The following is a 22,378-nucleotide window of genomic DNA, read 5'->3' as shown; positions in this document are numbered from 1 at the left end:
TACGACAGAATAAAAAAGGGAGATGTATGCCTTGGGTATCCAGAACTATTATACCACCTTGAGGGAACTATAGGAGTGAGTTCCTAAGATTAGGTGTACAGCCCTAAACCGTATTGGAATAACTTAGCTGAACATGTGTTATTTTCAAACATCTCCCCTCTGCTATGGAACTAGGCTTTCAAAGTCATAAAACAAGCTCCAGAGGCAAAGCATAAGAGCAAAGTCATAACGTACAGGCCAGTAATTTCTGCTTTCTGCAAGATTCTGCTTGCTGCAAAATCTTGCTTTCAGTCCTATGAGGCAGTTACACTTTATAGTGATGGAGCTGAAAATACAAAAGAATTAAAAAGTGAAACTCCAGACAAAGTCTTACATCAGCTGAGAATAAAAATCTCAGCCTGTCAAGATCTGATTTGCTCAGCTTAAATAAAAGGAACTTTATTAAACATTCAGAAACAGATGAACTTTTCTGTGCTTGGTATTTATTGTGTCACTTGCTTTGGAATGGGAGCTGTAAATGCTTTAATAAATACATGGAAATGTTGTGTAGCCTCACTGTAGCTTTTGTAAATGCTCATGTATCCTCCACTGAAACGCTGTTTTGTAACTTCTCTTTCACTGAATCACAACAGGTACCCCTCTGCCATCTGCAGCAATGCACAAGGGGAAACATCCCTCTTTTATCTCCAGGGCTACACGCACATCAGTATTACAAAAGCTGGATTCTAAACCTCTTCACACACATGCCAACAGATCCTGTATTTACAGTCAACATTTGGTCAAAATGAGAAACAAACAGCAATGCTGTTTCCACAGGAAAGAAAGCCAGCGGGGGGAATAGTGACGCAGGAGACCGTCTTATGAATTAACTGAGAGCAAGTGACCCCAAACATTAAAAGGAGAGAGTCTGCAGCATCGCAAAAGATAGAAAAGCTTATAAAGTATCTAAATGCAAGAAAGATCAGGAGCTGAGGTTTTCTGTTAATGCTTCATGTATTTCTCATGTCTATAAAATCTGGCGGGAAATTAAAAAGTGTGCTTGGGAAAATAACTTCCTTCTTCTGAAATAAAAGAAAATATGTTCTGGTTGGTGCTACCACGCTGCTCCCTGAATGGCAGGCAGCCTATGTACATAGGCAGTCTATACACACACGTTTTCATGCATTGTAGCATGGTGAGGTCCTGTAACTGGTGCTCTACTATGAGATGGCAATAACCAGAGCAGGCAGTGAAACTACGTGGGGCATTTCCATTCTCATTAGTTCCACTGAAAATAGCAGAATCTTCTCAGCCTTCCCCTTGCTTTGCCTACCTGAGCACGTCAACTTCCTCCTTGGTGATGACGGTACTTTGCTCAGCTGTGCACTCTTGAGACTTCAGGACCTTCATCTCCACCTCCAGCTGCAGAAGAGAAAAGGAATTAGTTCCTCCAGTACTAGTAAGGGACACACACAAGCAGCAAAGGGAGGAGGAAGAAATCATGATGTTCTGCACAGATCAGACCCCTCTCAGAATACAGATGCAAAGCACAACTCTTCATGTGTTGAATGTCAAAGCCTTGGTTAACCCTGCTTCTCTCTGCAATCCCTTTTGCCTTCCTCAACATTTTCTCCAAGGTAGATGAGGCACAGAAAGTTGAATGTTTATAAGAAAAGCTTCTGCTTCCAGGTATTTCCCTAACCCATCCTCCATAGATAATGGGATGCAGGGAATTATCTGTGTGGTATTAGGAGCTTGCTGGTACCCGAGATTCAGTATTGACAGTTCAACCTCATTTATCTTCAGTTCCTCCCCAGAAGAAATGAACATGCTGCCTTGTCCAGGACAACTCTGAGACACATACACTGAATCCAAAAGACTGGGGATTTCCAGCACGTTCCAATACACACTTCTAGCTCAAGCTGCTCAGGTAGCTCTGGTGGAACAAACAAACAATTAGGAATACTTTCTGCCTCTAGCCTTGTTAGGGAAGGAACTCACAAGAAAGTACTTCAAAACTCTACAGACATGAAAACTTCTTACCCAGACTCTACCATTCCCAGGCTCCCTGACTTATGGGAGTACGTATCCCTAATTCAGCTATCAAGACAAGGCATAGATTGATAAACTATGTATGTTACTTGCTTCTAAACCTCTCAGAAAATTATTTATTATAAAGTATAAGCTCAGGTAAACTACCTAAAGGCTACTCAAACTTCTGTTCCAGCACCTTATCCCATCTTAGACCTGCTTCACTCATCCTTGAGATTCTGGATTTCCTTTTGTCTTTCAGTACTGACAACTAATTTCCCTAATAAATCTATTGACAGAAAGTACATTTTTCACTCAGGAGGAAAACAATAAGCAATCCAGCACTCATTACAGATGCAAAACTTATGACCACAGAGAGCACAGTGCTCACCATCAGGGAAATAATCCATTAATACACCACTCCCTTCAACACCACTGATTAGACTTTTAGAACAAAATCACATTGCAATGGCAAACTTCTTGCAAAGACAGCAAACTGGCAGAAACTCCCCCAATTTTACAAGGAATAGGAGCATACTGACACGTGCAGTCATACCGCTCAGCCAGAACTGAAATTTTGACATACTGCCTCTTTGCCCTTCCATGCTTGCCAGCAAAGACAGACAGAGCATGGCAGGGCTGTTAGCAGGAAAGGGCAGAGAAGGGATGGTTGGATTATTCTCCCTCCCCTTTCTGATACCACAGGGATGGAGCAGAAGTAAGAGGGTAGAAAAGAAGTTTTATCCAAATTTTACCCTGGCACCCTGGAGCCCTGTCCCCCAGTCTGTCAAAAGGCATCCAGGAAGAAAAAATAAGCAAAAGCCCACCTGCATCATCAGGCTGTACAAATGTTAATGTATATTAGCTGCCTGATAAGATTATCACAGCCAGAAATGCTTCCCTCAATTTTCTGATTACTGAGCTTATCTCTCCCAGCTCAGCCCATCACAGATGGCTGGGGATAAAGCAAGCGCACCAGATAATTCCAGGAATGTGAATAAAAGGTACTGGGATGAGGAGCAGCCTTCAATTCCAACCTACTTCTACCAGGAAAACACTCATTATATCTCCCATTTCCCGCGTCTGCTGAAGCATGGATGTGTTTGCTATTAAGAGTTTTGTGCTGCTTTCTGGACTGCATGTGGACAGCATTTGAAGATGGAAGGGCTGGTAAATATGTTATTTATCATAGGCTAAGCGGGCTAAGCCTTGAGTCCAACTGCCACCTGCTCACTGACATGAGCAGATAAATCACAGCTGCCTTCTCGGGGAAGAAGGGGGGATGAAGGGGGTGGGTGAATAATCTGCTGTTGTGATCTGGGGTCTCTTGTGTTGTCTGCATAGAGAGGAAAAAAATGGAGTGTGTAATGGGAAAAGGAGACGGGAGAGTGAATGCACACATGCTCAAGTGAATGCTGCTGTGAAAAGCATCAGCGCAGGTCTCGCCTGATATACAGTGGTGACAAATTAGTGCCAGGTATGCTCAGGTGAGATTCTGCTGGGTTTCTAAGAATAAGCTGTTGAAGGAGAATGAGGAGGGAAGGGCACAGGGACTGTAAGGGCATTTTAAGTCATTTCTGTGTCCTCTCAATTTTCAAGCGCCAAAGCTACCTGGACTGCAAATCTGATGTGCCTGAGGTGAGAAGGGAGAGATGGGCACAGTGATATCTTTACAGATGAAACTGGCTTGAGCAGTTAAATGTTGATATGAACCTGCTTCCCATAACTAGGATTAAAACTACTGGAGAGTTTCAAGTTCAGGCCAAGACACAACTTTGTGCCGCAGCAAATTACTGTCAATAAAACCTCACTACTTGTTTATGAATAAAAAGAAAGTAAACCAATTAAGATATTAAATATTTCATTCAAAATATGCTGCTTGTTTCCTTTCCTTGTTAGGGTTTCAGTGAGGAATACAAACCTGGCTGCCAATCTCACAGATGATATTAAAAATGTTATTTATGGCTTTTCCAGGGCAAAAAGAAAGTTAGTTGAGATAAGATGGAGTGGCTTATTGTTGGGATCCAACCCTGCTTTTCCAAAGGCAGCACAGTGCAGGCCAATAGGTCTCCATGAAACAAGGATGAAGAGAACCGCAAAAGAGAACAAAAAATAAGGACTCTGTTGATAAAATCTTCCTCTTACTTGCAGCTTTATCTGCTGGACAAACCAAGCAGAACCTGATCTTGCCAGCCTCCAGACAGACCTGGCACACCTGTACCAGTTGCCACTGCCCGCTCCTCCAGCTGGACCCTCACTGCAGCTCTGTGCATGATGCAGTCAAGACAGAAAGCAGAGGAAAGAGGAAGAAGCAGCACAACTGAATGAGGAAAATAAGCAACAGGAAGGCAGTAATAGGAGAAATACAAACTCATATGCTACATAATTTTCAGACTATGTGCAATCCTAAGAGATGAGGAGGTTACTGAGAACATCGCCTTTGACCCAGCCTCTCAGGATAGCTCCAGGTCTGGGTGATAAGGGTGAAATGACTCACTGCAGTGGCAGTTTGTCCCTTCCTGTCCACTTGTCCTCTCAGTACTGGTGGCATAGAATGCCCTCCAGAAGGGATAAGGAGAGGAAGAGCCAATCTTCTCTTGCTGTTTTCTCTGCCTAATTCCCATCACAACCCTACGCCTCAATTAATCTCTGGTCCTTGTCTCTCCTGTCCGCCAGGTAACACTTTCTGCAGGCATTTTCTGCTTTTTGGACTAACTCAATATTCCTGTCTAAACTTTTGCAATTTTTACCAATACTTTTATATAACTGGCTGAGTTAAACCTTTATTACTTTGAATACATTAAACTAGTAGAAGCCATTACCCAGCAATGAGGGGAAAAGGGCTGCTCAAATTACAGCTCATTGCTGTATTTCCCCATTCCAGTACCAAATGACCTAGGTCAGGCTTGGATCCTTTAGCTCTCTTTTATGTTGATCTGCCTCTTTTAACTAGCATCGAGAGCAGAGACAGAACATTGTCCTGAAATACAGCACTGCATCTCTTACCCTGAAAACTGCACAAGAGGAACCTAAGTGCCTACAACTTCTGCAGGAGCTTCAGGGTTAATATCACCCAGGATCAGATCCCCAGCAATACATCCACAGTACAGAACACATTAGCAACTTGGGAAAAAAAAACAAACTTTTTTTTTTTTAAAGTTATCCAAGGTTTTTATGACACTAGAAAAGGCAGAATGACTCATGTCAGAGTCCATGACTTGTGAATAAAAACACATAAACAGGTACTTAACATTTTCACTATGTGATGTTCTCTTCTCAGAATATACCAGAGCCTCTTGCTCTCAACCTAAAATGATCCCGTTTATCCTGAACCTTGTCTACTCTCTTTCACTTTGTAAGCATGAATTTCAGTACAGCTTTATTGCTCTCAATAGAAAGTGATCAGGACACATTTGGTATATAGAGTAATTTTAGAATGTCCACTTCCATAAATATGCAAATACTCCAAAATATTAAATAAAAATACTTCTTCCAAAACAAGTACTGTAATCATTATTTACAAACTGAGAAAGAGAGGAAGGAAGAACATGGATGGATTTTTGTCTACTGTTTAATTAAATGAAATACTGTTCTTCCCTCAGCCTTACTTTTAAACCTGCCTGGACAGGATTTCAAGATGGTGGTTCTCCTCCAAGTGTTAATGACATAGCAAACACCCACAGCAGTGTAAGAAATATGTTCCTTGCTGGTTCTCCCTTCTGTAGGAATTATTTAAAGCCATATGAGATGACAGGAGAAACATAAAATTATAAGTTCCTCTCCTGACACCTAGAAGAAAACAAAGCTTTACTTCAGAGAGCTGATTTTCTTGGTATATTTCTGGCATTTGTCATTTCTGACCCATATCTGTCCCCTCCAAAACAAGTACTCCGAGCCTCCGCAATGCCAGGGGCCTGCTGTTCCTCCCACTTGATTTCAGCGGGCTTCAGTGTTGATGAAGCCAAGCCTTTCCTACTGACCACTACTGTCCACACCCATCTTCAAAATCAGACTTATCACAGGACTTAAACTTCGAAATCAAATCAGTCCCCCTTGAAAACTACATTTATGAACTTCTGAAAATTTTAACACTGCTCAAAATAATGACCAAATCTCTGTTCAGGTGCCTCATTTTAGGAAGTAAAGGACTCAAAATCTAAAGTATTTCAACTCACTGCTAAAGTTGGGATTTGCATGTTGAAAAAAAGGGGCTGGTTTATTCGCCCACATCATGTACACGTATTTCACAGAACACATGCTGGAGACATACAGTTATTATTTGAATAATGAGTGCATTTTAGTGAGGGGCTGATACAGCAATCTTATCCTGATGAAGTGTGTCTGCACGTCATTCAGCATTCTTGGAACTGTAAAAAGCAGGAAATGCTGAATCCATTATAAATGTCTAAAGGTTTATTTAACAATGGGCTGATGCAACATCCTTTGAAAGGCCTTCCTCAGCAAAAGAGCTGATTTTAAAAGGCAGAGATAAATAGGAACTGAATTGCACAGAGCCAGCATGGAAAGGTGAATTGAGAGGTTGTGTTTGACTATAAGTCTCAACACAATTCAAGAAGCTATTTAAATACATAAATATTTAAATGTATGAAAACCAAGCAGACTCGGAAAAGAAGACTGTACACTAAAATAGACAAGAACAGAGAAATGGGCCCTGAGTATGACCCATACGCTGAGGTTTGAAAACAGGCAAACTACTGTTCCCCAGGAGCTTGATATACCAGTTATTCTAGTGATGCTATTTGTGCTTCTCTTCAAAGGACGTAGCAGTGACTAAGGATCTTATTTGCCTCTTTTCCCACAGAGCAGCACGCCAAGCTTGGTGACCTCCTGTTGTCTACAAGCTTATAAATCTGGTGACAGCACAGAAATGAAACACACATGAACACCAGTGAGTTTAATTTGGGTGTCCAGCGATACTACAAGGTAGTAACACACCATGCTGAGCACTTCCATACATCATTCTGTTCAGCAAAAGAAGTATCACCTCTTCTGTATGCCCAGCCCACTGACATTCTGAAGGGCTGTTCCCCTAGAACATCTGCAGAGAAGCACACATGGGGAGAACTAAGCCTCACCAGATTTCTTAGTGAACTTCACTATTCCTCAAACAAATAGGACAATACTTGCAAAACAAAATATTACTTGCCATTCAGAAACAGGTTAAGCAGCCCAGGATTAGTTGGTACATTTTCTTGGGAACATTAATCCTTGATGCTTTGTGAACCAAAAGCAATAAAGCCAAAGGATATCACATATTCAATAAAAAGTGGTTTAGAACTACCTATTTTCCACTGGGTTGAAGCAAAAAAAAATTTATTTTTTTTTTTTCTTTAAAGAAAAGGCTAGTTGGATCAGAGTTGCCATTCTCTATGGGTTACCCAATCTGTAACAAACTGGGTGTGCTTTCATCACTGAGAAAACAGGGCTAGAAGCAACCTTCCAGCAAACAGTTTCCTAAAAACGTACACATGCATATATACTATTGTAGATACACACAAACTGGAAAATGGACATATGCTGACTTCTGCTTCTCTCCAGTATAGTCTGGATTGTGGCTTTTCTCCTCCTGTTGCAGTAAAAAGAGAGCAATTTTTCAAGTTTATACCGAATGTCATTCTATTTCATTTCCAAATATAATCTCCCAGAGAGAAGGTTCGCTTGCCCTATTTCCAATCTCTGAAGTTAATACACAAATTTATATTCCTTTCTCCCACTCGCTCTCCTAAATTAAGAGGCGTAATTACTAGGAACGCTTGCTACAAACGAATAAAGTGCCAAGGGAGAAGGAGCTGTCACTGCTGGACGTCTGCAGCAGCCACCCTCCTCTCTCTCCCATCCCCGGAGGATCCTGCTTATGAGGCAGTTTCTATCTTTCCTATTAGCAGGAGTAGCTCACACACAGGAGCAGACGCCAACCCCTCACTTTCCAGGCAGGACAATCATAAGAAACAAAATTACAAAATTAACTTCAGCCTGTCAAGAAGCCACTGATGCTTGCAAGGATGATTCCTCCCAGATTCACCATTTGCCTCTCCCCAGTTCTGCTGACCTCTCAGGCAATGTCAGGTTTCCTTAATGACAGCGGAGAAACAGATCTTCAATCTAAAAATTCAGCCCCGGTCTCATCCCTCTCCCCCCTCCCCATCTCCAGCACCCTCTCAAAAGGAAGATTGATTATAATAATCAGACTAGCTCTGACATAGCATTTGCATTTCCAAAGCACAGCACAGTCATTAACAAATTCATCTACCCCAAGGGAGCCCTAATGAGCTTTCCCCTCTCTCCCCTCCAATTCCCAATCTGCAGGCAGCCCACAGCTTCTCTTCAAACACCTCCCCTCTACACTGTGCTGCACAAGCCCAACTTGGTGAAACTCCAGACAAGCTCAGTGAGCCAAATTCAGCACCACTGCAAAGGAATACCCTGTTCAGTTGTGGTCCCCACTACACAAAAAAGGTGTGGGCAGGCTGGAGAGGGTCCCGAGAAGGACCACAAAGATGATCAAAGGACTGAGAAGCCTGTCATGGAAGGAAAGGCTGAGAGAATTGGGTTTGTTCAGCCTTGAGAAGAGCAGGCTTAGGGGAGACCTTATCACCATGAAGAAGATGGAGACTCCCTTTTTACAGAGTCATATGGAAAACACAAGGGGTAGTGGGTACAAATTACTTCTGGGGAGATTCTGATGGGACATGAAGAAAATTTTACACAATGAGAACAATCAGCCACTGAAACAATCTCTGCAGGGAAGTGTTGGATTCCCCAGCATCAGACACTTTTAAGATTCAGCTGGGCAGGGTGCTGGGCCACCTTGTCTAGATCATGCTTTTGCCAAGGTAGGTTGGACCAGATGATGCTTGAGGACCCTTCCAACCTGGCATTCTATGATTCTGTGAAAGGAACACAGGTCTGCTGTATGCCCAGCTGCAAGCATGTAAGGAAGGAAGCATCATCACATCACACCCTCCAAATCTCCAGTCTTCTCCTGCACAGCCCATCCAACAAGCTCTTTTCCAAACACCTACAACACACCTTTGCTGCAGGACTCTGCCTCCTGCCCCTGCTAAAGTCTCTTCTCACACCCCAACGCTGTCAGATGCTGACCCTCCCCGTTCACCCACCTCCCTTTGCTCATCTCCGTGCCCTGCCCCAGCAGAACCGCAGAGCCCCACACCACAGGTGCTCCACGCAACAGCAGATTATCACTGATGAACAATAATGTCTAACTAGAAATGCTTAACCTGTATTCAGACAATCCATTTCAAATACTCCTGTCTGGAATACTTAAGAGAAAACAGTCAGAAAAAAAATTTTTTTCTCTCTTATTTTTTTAATCTACAGCAAACAGGGCTGTTACTTGAACATGGGATCATGTGACACTATCAATACTGTTACCCTGCAGCAGCGCACTAAGGACCAAGACTTTACATCTCAGCTGGGTATGCAGAAGGGTGTGCAAGACCTTGCAGCTTTGAACAGCCTGAATGCTCCAGCTGACCCATTCACTGTAACACCTGGGGCCCTTTGTACCCACAAGTGGTAGATACAGAACCACACACCGGCTCTGGAAGGAGCCCATCCTGCTGTTTGAAGAACAGATGTTCTGCTGATGCTACAGCACGTCTGAAGGCAACTGCCCGGTCACCAGCACAGACCCCATGTCAACAGCAAGTCAGTCATCACGTGGGTACCAACTTAGGATGCTTTTGACAGTTTTGTCTTCTTGAGCTTAGCTCTCCACTTGATGCTGTATTTATTTCTTTCTGGTACTCTGGGATGGGTCTAAGATGTGACTGGACATTTCAGCAGGATGGAAGCTGGCTCCGAGCTCAAGATGAACAAAACTAGAAAGTTCATAGGGAAGAAAACCAACTATCCTGTGCAAGAGACCCACCAAGCAAGGGAACTGGAGATGTTAATTTAAAGCCATGAGTTTACTAAACTATAATTACTTATTCCAACTCACTCCCAGAAGAAGGAGCAGACAAGGATTCTCTTCCTCTGAGCCCCGCTGCAGCCCTGCCCTGTCCACACTTCCAGGCACTGCTATGAAACCTTGCCACCAGCGTGCATCAGCAAAAATCCCTGACAGCTCCACATCCAAAAACCTCTCTTTGCTGTAACAGCTCATTCTGAAGAAGGATCACCTAATTTCCATGTTCATTCAGCTCAGACCCTCTCTGCTGTTATCTGCCTCACTCCACCACTTTTACCAGCATGTAGATGACTGTTTCCTTTAATTACTACCGAAAGCTCCTCCCACCAGGGAGAGAAAAACAGCTGGTGTCCACAAGAAGGAAACTCCGGAGTAATTATCCTTAAATGGCTGACACTTCCTACCCACTGCTCCTGGTTAGAACAGTAAAACACAAAATAACAGTCTCTGTAGGGAACCTGTCAAGGTGTTGGACTGAATGTGCTGCAACCCCGTCCAGTGTGGCCATGGCACTGGCGCAATGGAGTTGTCTGCTCTCAGGAAGAGCATCACATAGGTCACTTCTTTCACTCAGGAGTAAGCACTTTTGCTAGAAGCAAGCCTTCTAGCAGCTGTAATTCACAGGCAAGGCAACAAATAAATTGGCAAAGGTGTCATACTTCCTCTGTACAAAGTCTGAATACAGTTTGTTTCCTGAAAATATACCCTCGAGGAGTTTCTGGAGGATTCAGTCAACAATTCTCATTAAATTGTAGTTTGTAATCCCACCTCTCACCCCCTCCATCAGTTTTCTTGTTGAAAAATCATCACATAATAAATGTGATCACATAATAAATGAGAATCTATGCATTTTACTAACCACCTAGGAAGATCAAAGAGGAAAGAGGAATCTAACATCCGGTTTTGTTGCTTCATCTCCTAACTGAAAAATACAGTGGAATCAATCTCTACTTAATACTGTACGAGAGTAAAGAAGCCTTCACTGAGTGCTAGACTTGAAAATTGAACTTAATCCTCTTGCTCCGACTCACATGGAACAACCCACAGCCTGTACTTCAACATGCTTTTAAGAACAGCACTCTGGCTTGCACTGCATCTCCAGCCCAGTTTTGCAGTTCGCTACAGCTGGGAGAACTGTTTTTTGGCACATCTCAGCAGAGAGAGGGAGGGTGAGCAGGGGCCAGCAGGGCTTCATACTCAAGGTGCTTTTTGAACTCCCAGAGATGGGAAATATGAGGATGGGGCAAGGGATCCAACTATGGGAAATTAGCAGCTCTCTTGCCAGAGCATCTCAGCTGCCTTCAAGGAAGTGGCAGACACTTGAAGGAGGCTTGTTCCCAAAACTCTTCCCCAAAGAACAGGCTAAGAAGGGCAGATTTAAGGTTTTCTAGCTAGATAACCCATCCTGGGGCCCTCCTGTGACAACAAGCAGTGGGCTTTTAATGCGTAAGAAATGGGAAATCTCTCTCCTTGTGCCAAAAAGCAAAGGTTACAGGGCCCTGCCAAGACTGCTCTGCCCATTTTAGCCTCTCAGGATTATGCCTGTGGTCTCCTTCAGTGGCTAGCGAGCAATCACAAAACAAAAAGCAATTCCCTCTCAAATACCATATGTTCAGTTCTGGTGCCAAAGCAGAAACCTGGCATTTTAACCTTTGGTGAACAAGTTCTTGCTGCCACCAACAGTAAAGTCTGAGGTCCAGCTCGGAGAGGAAGGAAGGTGTAATAGATGTGCAGTGGATGACATTAGCACTGAATACAGCATCAAGAGGACAGGCCCTGGCAGGAGCTCGATTTTATACAGCCAGTCTTTAGAGGTTAATGAAATATTCATAAATAAGTTAAAATTCTCTGACAAGCTAGATCCTGTAATACAACGAAGAGTTGTCAGCCTCAATTAAGCGATTCCAAAGAGGCAGGACACTGCCATTCATTATTTACCATGAGGTCATAGGAAAAATTCTGCTCTATGATCTTCTTGTCTCTATGGCTAAATTAGGTTTTACAGCTTCTGCTGGAGGACTCTGCTGCCCTAACAGAGCAGCTCAGAGAGACCCCAGTCTGCCACCACTACTACCCATCCCCAGCATTTGTCATCCAAAGGTAAAAAACACTGGAAATAGGCTCTTCTAAGGGCACCAAGACACAAAAAGACTGAAAGCAAAACAAGTAATGTACTAAGCTGATTAGGCTGTCAGTGCAAGGGCTAAGTCTTGAAACTTCATGTTTTTTAAGCCTTTATCTCCCTTTTTGTACACACAAAGTCAGCCCTGGGCAAGAACAAAAGTATCCAGCAACCATTGATCTGCAGGCACATCCACTGAACAAGCCCTCAATGCTCCCCCTAGATCCCATAGCTGGAGATCTTCTCATCCTTGTTTATGCTCAGAATAAACTGTGCCTATAGAATTGACTTTCTCAGATCAGATCTCCCAGGACAGTCCTCTTCTGACACAGGTACAACTTCCCAGGACGGTGAAAGCAGGAGTAAACTGGCCTCCATCCTTGTTACAAGCAAGCTGGAGATTAATGATTACTTTGTCCCATCCTAACGTGACTGTTCAATAGACTAAGTCTTCCTTTCCCTCCCTGGACATGCACTGGAAGCACATGTTCTTTCTACAGCTTCTCCAAGCTGCCTTTTAGGCAAGGCAGAAAAAAGGAGCAGAAATTACTGAACCCTACAGGTATCTGGGACCTCTCATTTTCCACTACCTCCCAAAGGGCTGAACAGAGCAGAGAACCCCTGCGCCCTCCAGGAAATTTTAGTTCAACTAAATTGAACTACACAAGTCTGTGGTACTCATAGGTTTCTTACAGACCCTGTGAGGGTGGAAGTAGCCTGGAAAAGAACAATACTTGCATATGTATTAATTACTTCAAGCCACCTCAAGGCTGTGGCTACTATAATAAGGCCTCTGATAATATCCCCGTCCCACTCATTTTATTTTTCCCAAGTAACTCGGTGTAACTCAGTTTTTACGGTGACAACAGCAACACTGACAACAGGACCACTCTAACTGCAGCACAGCAGTGTCATCTGCACAGGAGAATGATCCACGTTTCTTCTCTGCTCAGCAACTGAAGAGAAAGAAGCCTTACCCCCTTGTCTCTCCCTAGTCATTGTTCCAGTTTTAATCCTGCAACACAAAGCTGAGAGCACATTATCAACTCTCAGTCCAAGTTGAAAACTGGAGCAGTCAGTATCATCCGTTTTACCAAAAAGCAACCCCTTGAGTTTGTCAGTACAGCTTGGGTTTTATGGGTATACCTGTAATATGGAGGCCTCTCCAAATGATGGACTGAGAATTAGACCATTGTTTGTGCATCCCACCTGAGCTGGAATTGCTGTTTGGGTCAGACTTTTCCCGCAATCTGGCAGTACCTGTCCCACAGGGAGCCCAAAGGGAGGAGCAGCAGTAAGACAGTCTCCACTTCAGGCAGCTACATTTCTTCCTTCTGGAAGTCCTAACCCCATGTCAGCTATTATTGCCTTCGATGAGAAAATGAAAACAGTCCTGTTGAAACTGAACGGTGCTGCTGAGTTCCATAAAACTTTCACGTTAATGGATCCAACAGCAGGTTCATTTGTGTAATGGGACTTTTAAACAGACCGTTTATTTCTTTTTAATTTGAAGGGAATGTACTATTTGATCCCATGTGCATGGCTAGATTTTTAAAACAGAGATAAACTACAAGAACTGACTCACTAAGTCTCCTCTTCTAACCTAATTAAAATAGCATTGAGATATTAACACGCAGAAGTGTAATGTACTGATCACCTCTCCAGTCTATAGGCAGTTTGTCAGCTCTCGTCTACCAAGATCCCAAAGCTTCCACCACACTCTCTGATTTGCCCGCAGTCACATGCAATAGATGCTTCTGATGTTGCCACAGTTTTATCTGTTGAATGTGAATTTTGCAAGAGGGAATGTGCAGCAGATGCAACACAACCAACCGAGGCCAATCATCATTCCCTGTGCTAAGAGACAGGGGGCTGGGGGGGGGGAAATCCTGTCCCTGTTCCTCAGAGCTCACTATATTCCTACACCATAGGGAACAGCAAGGACTAATTTTAATGTACTTGTTTCCAAGCACTGTGAGAATGCTCTCTGCTAGGAAAAGAACAGAAGAGTAACTCTGAGTACTCCCATCCCTCAGTTCCAGGGTCTACTTCCACCTGGAGAACCAAAGCTCTACAATAAAAAATTAGGGAGAAGAGTTGAAACAGGCCATCAATGACTCCTCCACACTCACTGCCCTCCTTCCAACAAATCACATTTCTAAATTAACAGGACCACACAATAAAGTGAAGAATAATACAAACACTGTGAATTATATACAGAACAAACAAGCAGCAAAAAGCTCTGCTGAAGTAAAACTACCTCATAGTGAAAAAGATGTCTCAGACGTTGATCATGAAAACATATTTGAAACAAACAAAATTCACTGAAGATCTTGGGTCAAAAAATATAAATGCACAAACACAATTACTGATAGCACAAAGCAGACAATTACTGATAGCACAAAGCAGAAAGACTTTATCATAGAGAAGCATAAATAGATCAGAAAGAATCATCCAGGTGAAAACTGAAGGAACAGCTGCAGAATTAAAATGTAATAGTGCAAGTCCCACAGCAGCTAGAACCTCTCCTACAAACTGAGTCTTCATCAGTCAGATACTAGAGAGGAGGACAAAGAGCTGGATGGATAAATCAATCACGGGGTGAACAAGAGTGCCACGTGGCAGTGGAAATGGGTGATGTGATTCTGTAATGGAAAAGCTGAGGTGCAGGACAGAGGTACCTGCCTGTACTAGATGTAGAAGATGCTTCTGTAGAAGCTACTGCTGAAACCTCACCTGGAATGATTGACCACTCTGGTTACTCATCTTTAAAGGAGACACAGAAAAATCAGGAAGAGATTGAAACAAAGCTGCAGGATTCATGAGGAGACTAAAGAGCCTGTTTTAAGGGGATGCTGAAAGAGCTTGATTTGTTTAACCTAGACAAATGAAATGCTGGGAGAGAACAATTGTTCTCTATAAAAATATCACAGCATAAATATGAGGGAGGAAGAACAGTCACTGTAGTTTAAGGAGAACATTAACACAAGTAGAAAAAAAAAGGATATTAACTGCACATATATTTTCAGTTGGAATTGGGACGATTTCAGAGATCAGAGCAGTCTTTCAATGATAGCAATGGTACGAACAACCAAAGCAGTTTCAAGACAAGCTTGATAAATTTATGAACTGATATATTGCAATATATTGCAATTGCCTCAGTTACCAAAGGACTGGACTTTATGATCTAAAAGTCCTCTTCCAGTCTTCTGTTACTGTATCATTTCATTCTGGTTCAGCCTTTTTTGCTGTCTATAACTAGATTCATGTTTTTCAATCTGATCTGAGAACTGGGTATTTCCCTAAAATTGCCTTACTAAAACTATTGCTGTGTTCTTGCTGCCGCCCAGCTGATGGCCACGCTACTCATCTGTCTTGGGTTTGCTAGTCTCACATAAGGTGTTAGGATAAAATCTGTCAAACGGTAAGGAGATTTGCTGTCGCCTTGCTAAATCAATTCAGAAATTATGAAATACACTTTTGATAGATGGAGACGTCCTGCACTGGTTGGTCATCTTCTCCCCGCTCCCAATCTGTTGGTTCTATGTATGTCCCAGCAAAGCTTCATTTATATTTATAACTACTGTGGTTCAGTACCCTAATTACACATTTATTTGCCATTCCATTGTAAAGAATGCAGAAAATTTACATTTCCACTAATGATCACCACTTCTGCTCTATTCGTGGTCCATTGTATTTCTTTCTTTATGTTGAATAACTCTTAAACAAGAATTAAATGAACTTATATTGTCGAGTTGCCTAGGGCAGGTTTTTCTATACTAAAGTTCACTTCTTTCATATTATCGTTGTTATCACCTGTACAGGAAAATGTAAAAGAATTTTTATCCTTCCCAGGTATTTCTTTTAAGTGTCAAAAGTTACACTTCTTAAAAGTCTGGAGGTCTGATGCAACCACTAGAAAGTAAAGTCTTTCGATAATAATGCACATGGTTTGTGAACTGGGTGAGTCTCTTGTTGTTTATGTACTGATGCCTGTCGCAATCTTCCCAAACTCTGCGATTTTTCCATGTTGCCTTCCAGTTAACAGCTAGTTCCCAACTACATCACACTCTGAGTTTATTTCTTTCATGTATTTTCCTTTCTGTCTTCATTACTTCTCCTGATAACTATCAGTGTAGGTAGTCACTGGCATTTAAGTTGCTACTAAACATTATGGTTTCATCAGACTGAACACATGATTTGGCACCTTAACTATTCCTCACCTGCTGTCCTTAATTAAAGGTCTCCTGTTCTTTCCAGAGAGTAACCAACACTTCTACTCAAGGCAGGGGGCATTCATTATTTTCATTTTAAGGCGTCTTTATTTCTTCTGTAAGGACACTCAATTTACGCCATTCATTCTGTGATGGCTACATTCTTGGACTTCAAATCTTCTTTACCTCCCACCCTGCTAAGCAATTCTTCTGAGTCTTATATCCATCCTTTTTAATCTGCTGGAGGTTGAAACATAATTTGTCCAATGAGCAGTCTATAGATTTCAGAGCCCACATGGGCCAAGCTGTCTTTTGAAGATGAAAGCCAAAAGATACCCAGAGCACCTCAGGGCAATCAAAATACAGGTGATACTTTTTTAATCCCAAGCTGACTTCCCTCTGGGATTAATGATGAAGAAAAAAAATCTTGACATGAATGCCCCTTGCTACAGAACCAGATTGAAAGAAAGAGTAAGATCAGGGATCACAGCCATTGCTTGGATGGCAATCTTGAGCCAAACCATTTCCTCCTGTCTGTAAAGGGATATGAAAAAGGCAAATGAAAATTAGGAAAACTAACGCATTTTCTGCTTCCCTCCCTCAGGGAAAGAAAAATAGTATAACAAACAAGAAGGGATTTTTCACAAACAATATTTTGGTGTGAGTGAAGCTAGCTCTCAGCCACTACCATAAGAAGTAAGATCCTGGGACCACAAAACAGGGAGCCGTATGTGTGAACTTTATGAGCAAACTCCTGGCACATCCTGGAGATAAAGATATTGGAGCACTAGCCTCCATAAAGAAAACTTCCAGTGCTGATAAAATCGTCAGAAAAGTGCACATACATACACAAAAATTGCAGGAAAGAAGAGTGTGCTTAGGCACAAAAAAAACCCAAAACAGAACAACAAAAAACATTCAGCGAACAAAAGAAACACAAACCCCACAGATCTGTGGGGCAGCTAAGTCATCTGAGCCTTATCAGATAGGTGACTCTGTTATGTACCACCTCTCAGAAGACTGGGAAAGCTTTGTTCCCTTGCAATAGGAACACACTCAAGCTGTGAATAAAGAAAAATAAATAAGTGAAGGGTTAGAGGGAGAAAAAAATCAAAGTTTCATTTAATTACACAGCACAATGATAAGGGTAATTTTTCTTAAATCAGAAAATAAATTCTAGGTTCAAGTTCCCTGAAGGATATAAAATATTAGAGGATTTTTTATGGTTGTAATCACAAACTCATTTCTCTAGCCACTACTGGCCGTGTCTAATTAGGGCAAAGTATGTTAATGATACAGCAGCACAGCCCAGAGACGTCTTCAGTTGCAATATTAATTGCATTTAGGGAAAGAAGCATGAATTGTGCTTATACAAGCTAATTAGTATGGGTTTGCTAATTAATACTGAAAAGTCAAACTGCCTTTGTCTTGTCAACTGCAATTAGCTGAAGATGTTTAAATTTATTTTCTTTTCTTTTTTTTTTTTTTTTCTTCCAGTAGTAAACCCGCTTTAGCTGAGCATTGAAATCACACACTGGAGTATTCAATGGCAGTTAGAGCAGCAAGTCCATCTCACTTTCTACTAGCATGACCTTGTGCCCTGGTCTAGTGCAGCATCCCCTGCACCACACACCACCTTCCATCTCATATTGTCCCCATGGACACAATTCCCTGAACCAGGGCCTTCTCCTCCCAAGGACACAGAGCATGCCGATACTGTCTTACTGAGGCCACAATCCTATCAGATTTATCTCGCAAGTATTTTACTTTTAAATATTGCTATGTAAAGAATGAATTATTTACCAGGGCATGTAAGATGCTTCCCATCACATACAAGAAACCCCATCAAACTCATCAGTGAGACGCAATTTGCTAGTTCATTAGCTCCCAGAGCACATCGCTTCTTTCCGGTGCTCTGGGGAGGGTGGCAAAGCCATTAGCACTCTTGAAGGTGGCAGTAAAGATGTCACCTCTACAGAGGTCTATCCCAGAAGCAGCCCAAAGACCCATCAGACTGTATGATAGCACCTGACAGGTGTTTATTCCATTTCACTTAGGGCCATAAGTCTGTTTGCAGGATGGCTGATGAAAAGCAATATACACATCTGTCAGCACCCAGAGCAGGACGAGCTCTTCTGCATCCCCCCTAGTTGCAGAGGCTTAACATCAAACAAGCCGTGGATCACGGGTGAAAAAGAGGAAGGAGGATGAAAAGGAAGGCGAGATGCCAGGAATCCAAATCAGGCAAACAACTGCTGAAGTGTCAACTTTAAGAGAGTCTGAAAATAAGGCCATCCAGGGGAGCCCCTGGATCTGGAGAGGAGGGAGAAGAAAACCCCAACATACAAAAAAACATTTTGTTGGATGTCAGGGAGGAGAGTGGGGCTGATGGTACAAGTGCCGACATCCTCGGGCAGGCAGGTAATGGAAGAGCCCCACCCAAGGGGGACAGACCTCTGCCACCCCGAGCACTGTAGGAGACAAGAAGTGACACATCTGTCCCTGCCAGGGAGATTTTACCTGGGGGTCGAGGAGAACCATCTACCACCAGTGAAAAAATGGAACTACACTGTCATGTTTCTCCTCAAAAGGGAAGAAGAGGAAAAACAATCTCTCCTCCTCAGGATGAAGCAATTTACTTATATGTACTGAACAAAATTCAGAACACTGAATAAAGCCAACACCTCATAATCCATCATCTAAAGCACCACAGAATACAGCCTATCCATGTGAGATGGAGGTAAGCTTTATTGGAAGATCACAAGACCTGCAGTTTCCTGCTGAGTAACCCTTGGGAATAGGCACTGAACACTGACTGTTGCTTTATCCTCTGCTGATGGATGATGCACAACACCAATTAATGCTTTAACGTTGGAAGTTCCAGTTTCTTCAGCAGTGTGCTAGCCTGTTCAATATAACAAACTTTTGAAGCCAAACAACTAACTCAAAACCCAGGCTTAACAAGCCAAAAAGAAAAACCTTGAAATGTTTAAAAAATTTACACATCAGAACATTTAAAACAACAGCAAATTTATCCTCTAATACATCTGGTGAGCACAATGCAAATTTGATTGTACAGAATTTAAAACTATAACAAGGCAGCATGTAATGAAATCAGATGGTAAATAGGATTAATTCAGTTTTCTTTGGAAATATCAGTTCTGACCTGTGTCATGAAGAAAGCAGCTGAGCATACAAAATATTTGCCCACAATGTAAGACCATCCCAGAATTGGAATCAATTAACACCCTCATTATAGAAAATCTGATGTTGAAACAGCAAGGAGTACAAATTAAAAAAAAAAAAAAAAAAGGAAACTAGCAGACGTATGGCAACCTATTAATAGTAGAGCTAGACATACTAGTTCTGCCCTTCAGTGTCCTAGTAGAGATAAGCAGAAGTCTAAAAAGACGAGTGATGGCACTGTAGTTTATGATTTCAGTTTTAGAGCAAAACTCTGTTTAGCACCTACTTACTAGCCAGTGATTCATACCCATTTTTTCATTAGTAACGAAATTAATTCAGTGTAAAACACATCTACAGAACAAATGTCTACATCTTGGATACTACTCGGGTTCTTCTTGTGACTAGAAAAAGTTGCAGGAATCCAACAACTTGCCCATTAGCAAAAACATTGGTTCACAAAACAGCTTAATGGCTGACACCTCATTTATTCCTGAGTATGAAGAATCATATATAATAGTCATGAAACTGCACATAAACCTCCCTACTGTCTGGTTTTGTGGCCTCTATTATTTTTGGTCCTTGAGGGAACAAACCCATCAGGTTGAACACTTTATGGGAGTGTTATGGAAGGTGTCCCTGCCCATGGCTGGGGGCTTGGAACTAGATGATCCTTAAGGTCCCTTTCAACCCAAACCATTCTACAATTCAATAAAACACTACTTTGTTGTAATTCTGTCACATCTCATTTACTTGTCCTTTGCAAACTTGAGACTTAATCAAAGGTCCTCAAAGAAAGTAGTTAATTCAGTATGAAATTAAATCCTTGCTTCTGATCTAGAGCTGCTAGCAAAGGGAAAGGAAATTGCCAAAAAAAGGAAGACAGACCATTAGATCTCATCCAACACTTGTTCCAGGTGAGCGCCAAGACTAGCAAAAACAATACAAACTTTTACAATGCTTATTTGCTACTCATTTCTGAATATTTGGAACTGATCCACTGTTTAAATGAACTGAACTCTGCATATGTTACTGCTCTGTAAAACAATTTAAAAAAAAAAGAAAATATGAACACTTACCATCTCTGCTCTTTGCTTATGATTTCCCACTTCTTCTAGAACTTGAGACAGCTGAGCCTTCAAAACAAAAAAGGTAGAAAATGAAGTCACAGAATCATCTAGGTTGGAAAAGACCTTGAAGATCACCTAGTCCAATCATTAACCTAACACTGACAGTTCTCAACTACACCATATCCTTAAGTTTGGGACCTAACTTTTGATGTTTAATAGGACTGCACTGTTCCCTTCCAACCAAACAAAGCCACCACGGGCAAGATGATCTTCACAGCATTGAAAAGGAATTATAAGCATTGGGTCTTGTTATGTCCTGGCAGCATCCCATTCCATGAAACAATCCCGACCCAAAGAGCTGCAGCCTACATACACAAGACGAGGTTTATTGCAGAGAGGGAATCCACTGGATTAGCTAAACAAAATTTAAATCCCATTAGTCCAGTCAGAGAACTGTGCCTCCTCTCCATTTCTTTGGAAGTTGCAGGAAGAGTGTTCTAAAACCCACCCAGCTGCCAAGCTTAACTTTAAGGAAAGAAGCAGCTCCCTTCACTGCTCCTGCTAGGTGTGTTTGTGTGTGAAGATAACTTCACAGAAAATGTTCTGTTGAAGAGCTGAGGTACAAGGTTGGGTTTGGCAGCCTCTGAAAATGTTGTGGTAGAAAACAGAAAATCCTCTCTGGAACATAACCCTACTGAATTTCTGTGAGAAAAAGTCCCAAAACAAGGTTTTTTCTTTTTCAAGAGGAAATTTGAAGTGTAAAGAACCTTAAACCAGAGTGAAATTATCTTATGTTATCCCTGTGTAATTTGGGAAGAAATGGGAACCTGACTCAGAGGAGGAGCTTTCACAGAGTTTTATTTATGAAAAGGGATTTTAAACAAAATACTTTGGAGATGGCTAAGACAAGCACATACACTACTTGAGTGCTGTTACTTCCCACATCTTTTATTTCACATCACTTCTCCAGCCTGCAATCAGCCTTTCTCTGGTTAGCAGAAAGCCCAAAAAATAGTCACAACTGACGACAGAGAAGCTAATTTAAACCACATAAACAAACAAGACCTAAAAAAACCTTTCCTACAAACAAATTCATGTAATTTCAGCAGATATTCATTAGAACCCCCCAGAGTCCCTCTAACAATCTCTCACCACACATTAAATAGGTCTTTTGAGTACTACATCCAAACCAGAGACAAATAGCAAGCAGTTTATTACAATGAAAAAGACAACATTAAGCTCTGAAGGCTAACTGCACTGAAATGCAAGCAAACAAAAAAATTACCGTCTTAGGATTCAGCACAGCAGAAGTTTAATTCTGCAAACAACCACCCAAACAGTTCAAGACCTCCCTAGTCCCAAAGTAGAGTAGAAACTGAAAAAGTTACGGATTCTTGCTGTGCAGGGCCTAGGATGATGTGACATTATCCTCACTCAAATAAGATGAAAAGGGTTTTCATACAAGCCTGGGACCCGGCACAGGGAAATGAAACACACTTCTTAAACACAGCGGGAGATGCCAGACCTAACCAAACAGAGTGCATGTACAAGCAAGTGAGAAGAAAAAATGAAATTATCACCAAGTTTGATGCTGAAACCTCAGGGAACTATAAATTTGCAGACACCTGAGAAAGACTTTTTTCCCTGCTACTACTGAATTGGGTAGAATTACACCAGCAGTCTGGTGCCAGAAAAAAGTCGCATGGAGAAGAGTTAGAAAACACGTCCCTAGAGATGTTATTTATGAGAGATGCTAGCACAGCCTTTGCAAAACACCCCAAGACCAACTGAATATTTTTGATCAAAACCAACCCCAACTTTCCTG

At 41.9% G+C, this 22,378-nt stretch overlaps 1 protein-coding gene across 1 annotated transcript in view; it reads right to left on the bottom strand.

Annotated features, from left to right (window-relative positions):
• Positions 1 to 22,378, bottom strand: part of MAD1L1 (mitotic arrest deficient 1 like 1) — a 377,323-nt gene that overhangs the window by 168,672 nt on the left and 186,273 nt on the right. Inside the window, exons 13-14 of the mRNA XM_074918998.1 lie at positions 20,563 to 20,619; positions 1,313 to 1,401 (exon numbers count right to left, since the gene is read on the bottom strand). Of these exons, the coding sequence (XP_074775099.1) occupies positions 1,313 to 1,401; positions 20,563 to 20,619 (146 nt within the window). The remainder of the gene's footprint in view (positions 1 to 1,312; positions 1,402 to 20,562; positions 20,620 to 22,378) is intronic.

The sequence above is a fragment of the Athene noctua genome, chromosome 15, assembly GCF_965140245.1.
Source record: "Athene noctua chromosome 15, bAthNoc1.hap1.1, whole genome shotgun sequence".
In the NCBI taxonomy this organism is placed as follows: Eukaryota; Metazoa; Chordata; class Aves; order Strigiformes; family Strigidae; genus Athene; species Athene noctua.
The sequence above is the reverse complement of the archived record's forward strand: the minus strand, read 5'-3'. Positions and strand labels throughout refer to the sequence as shown.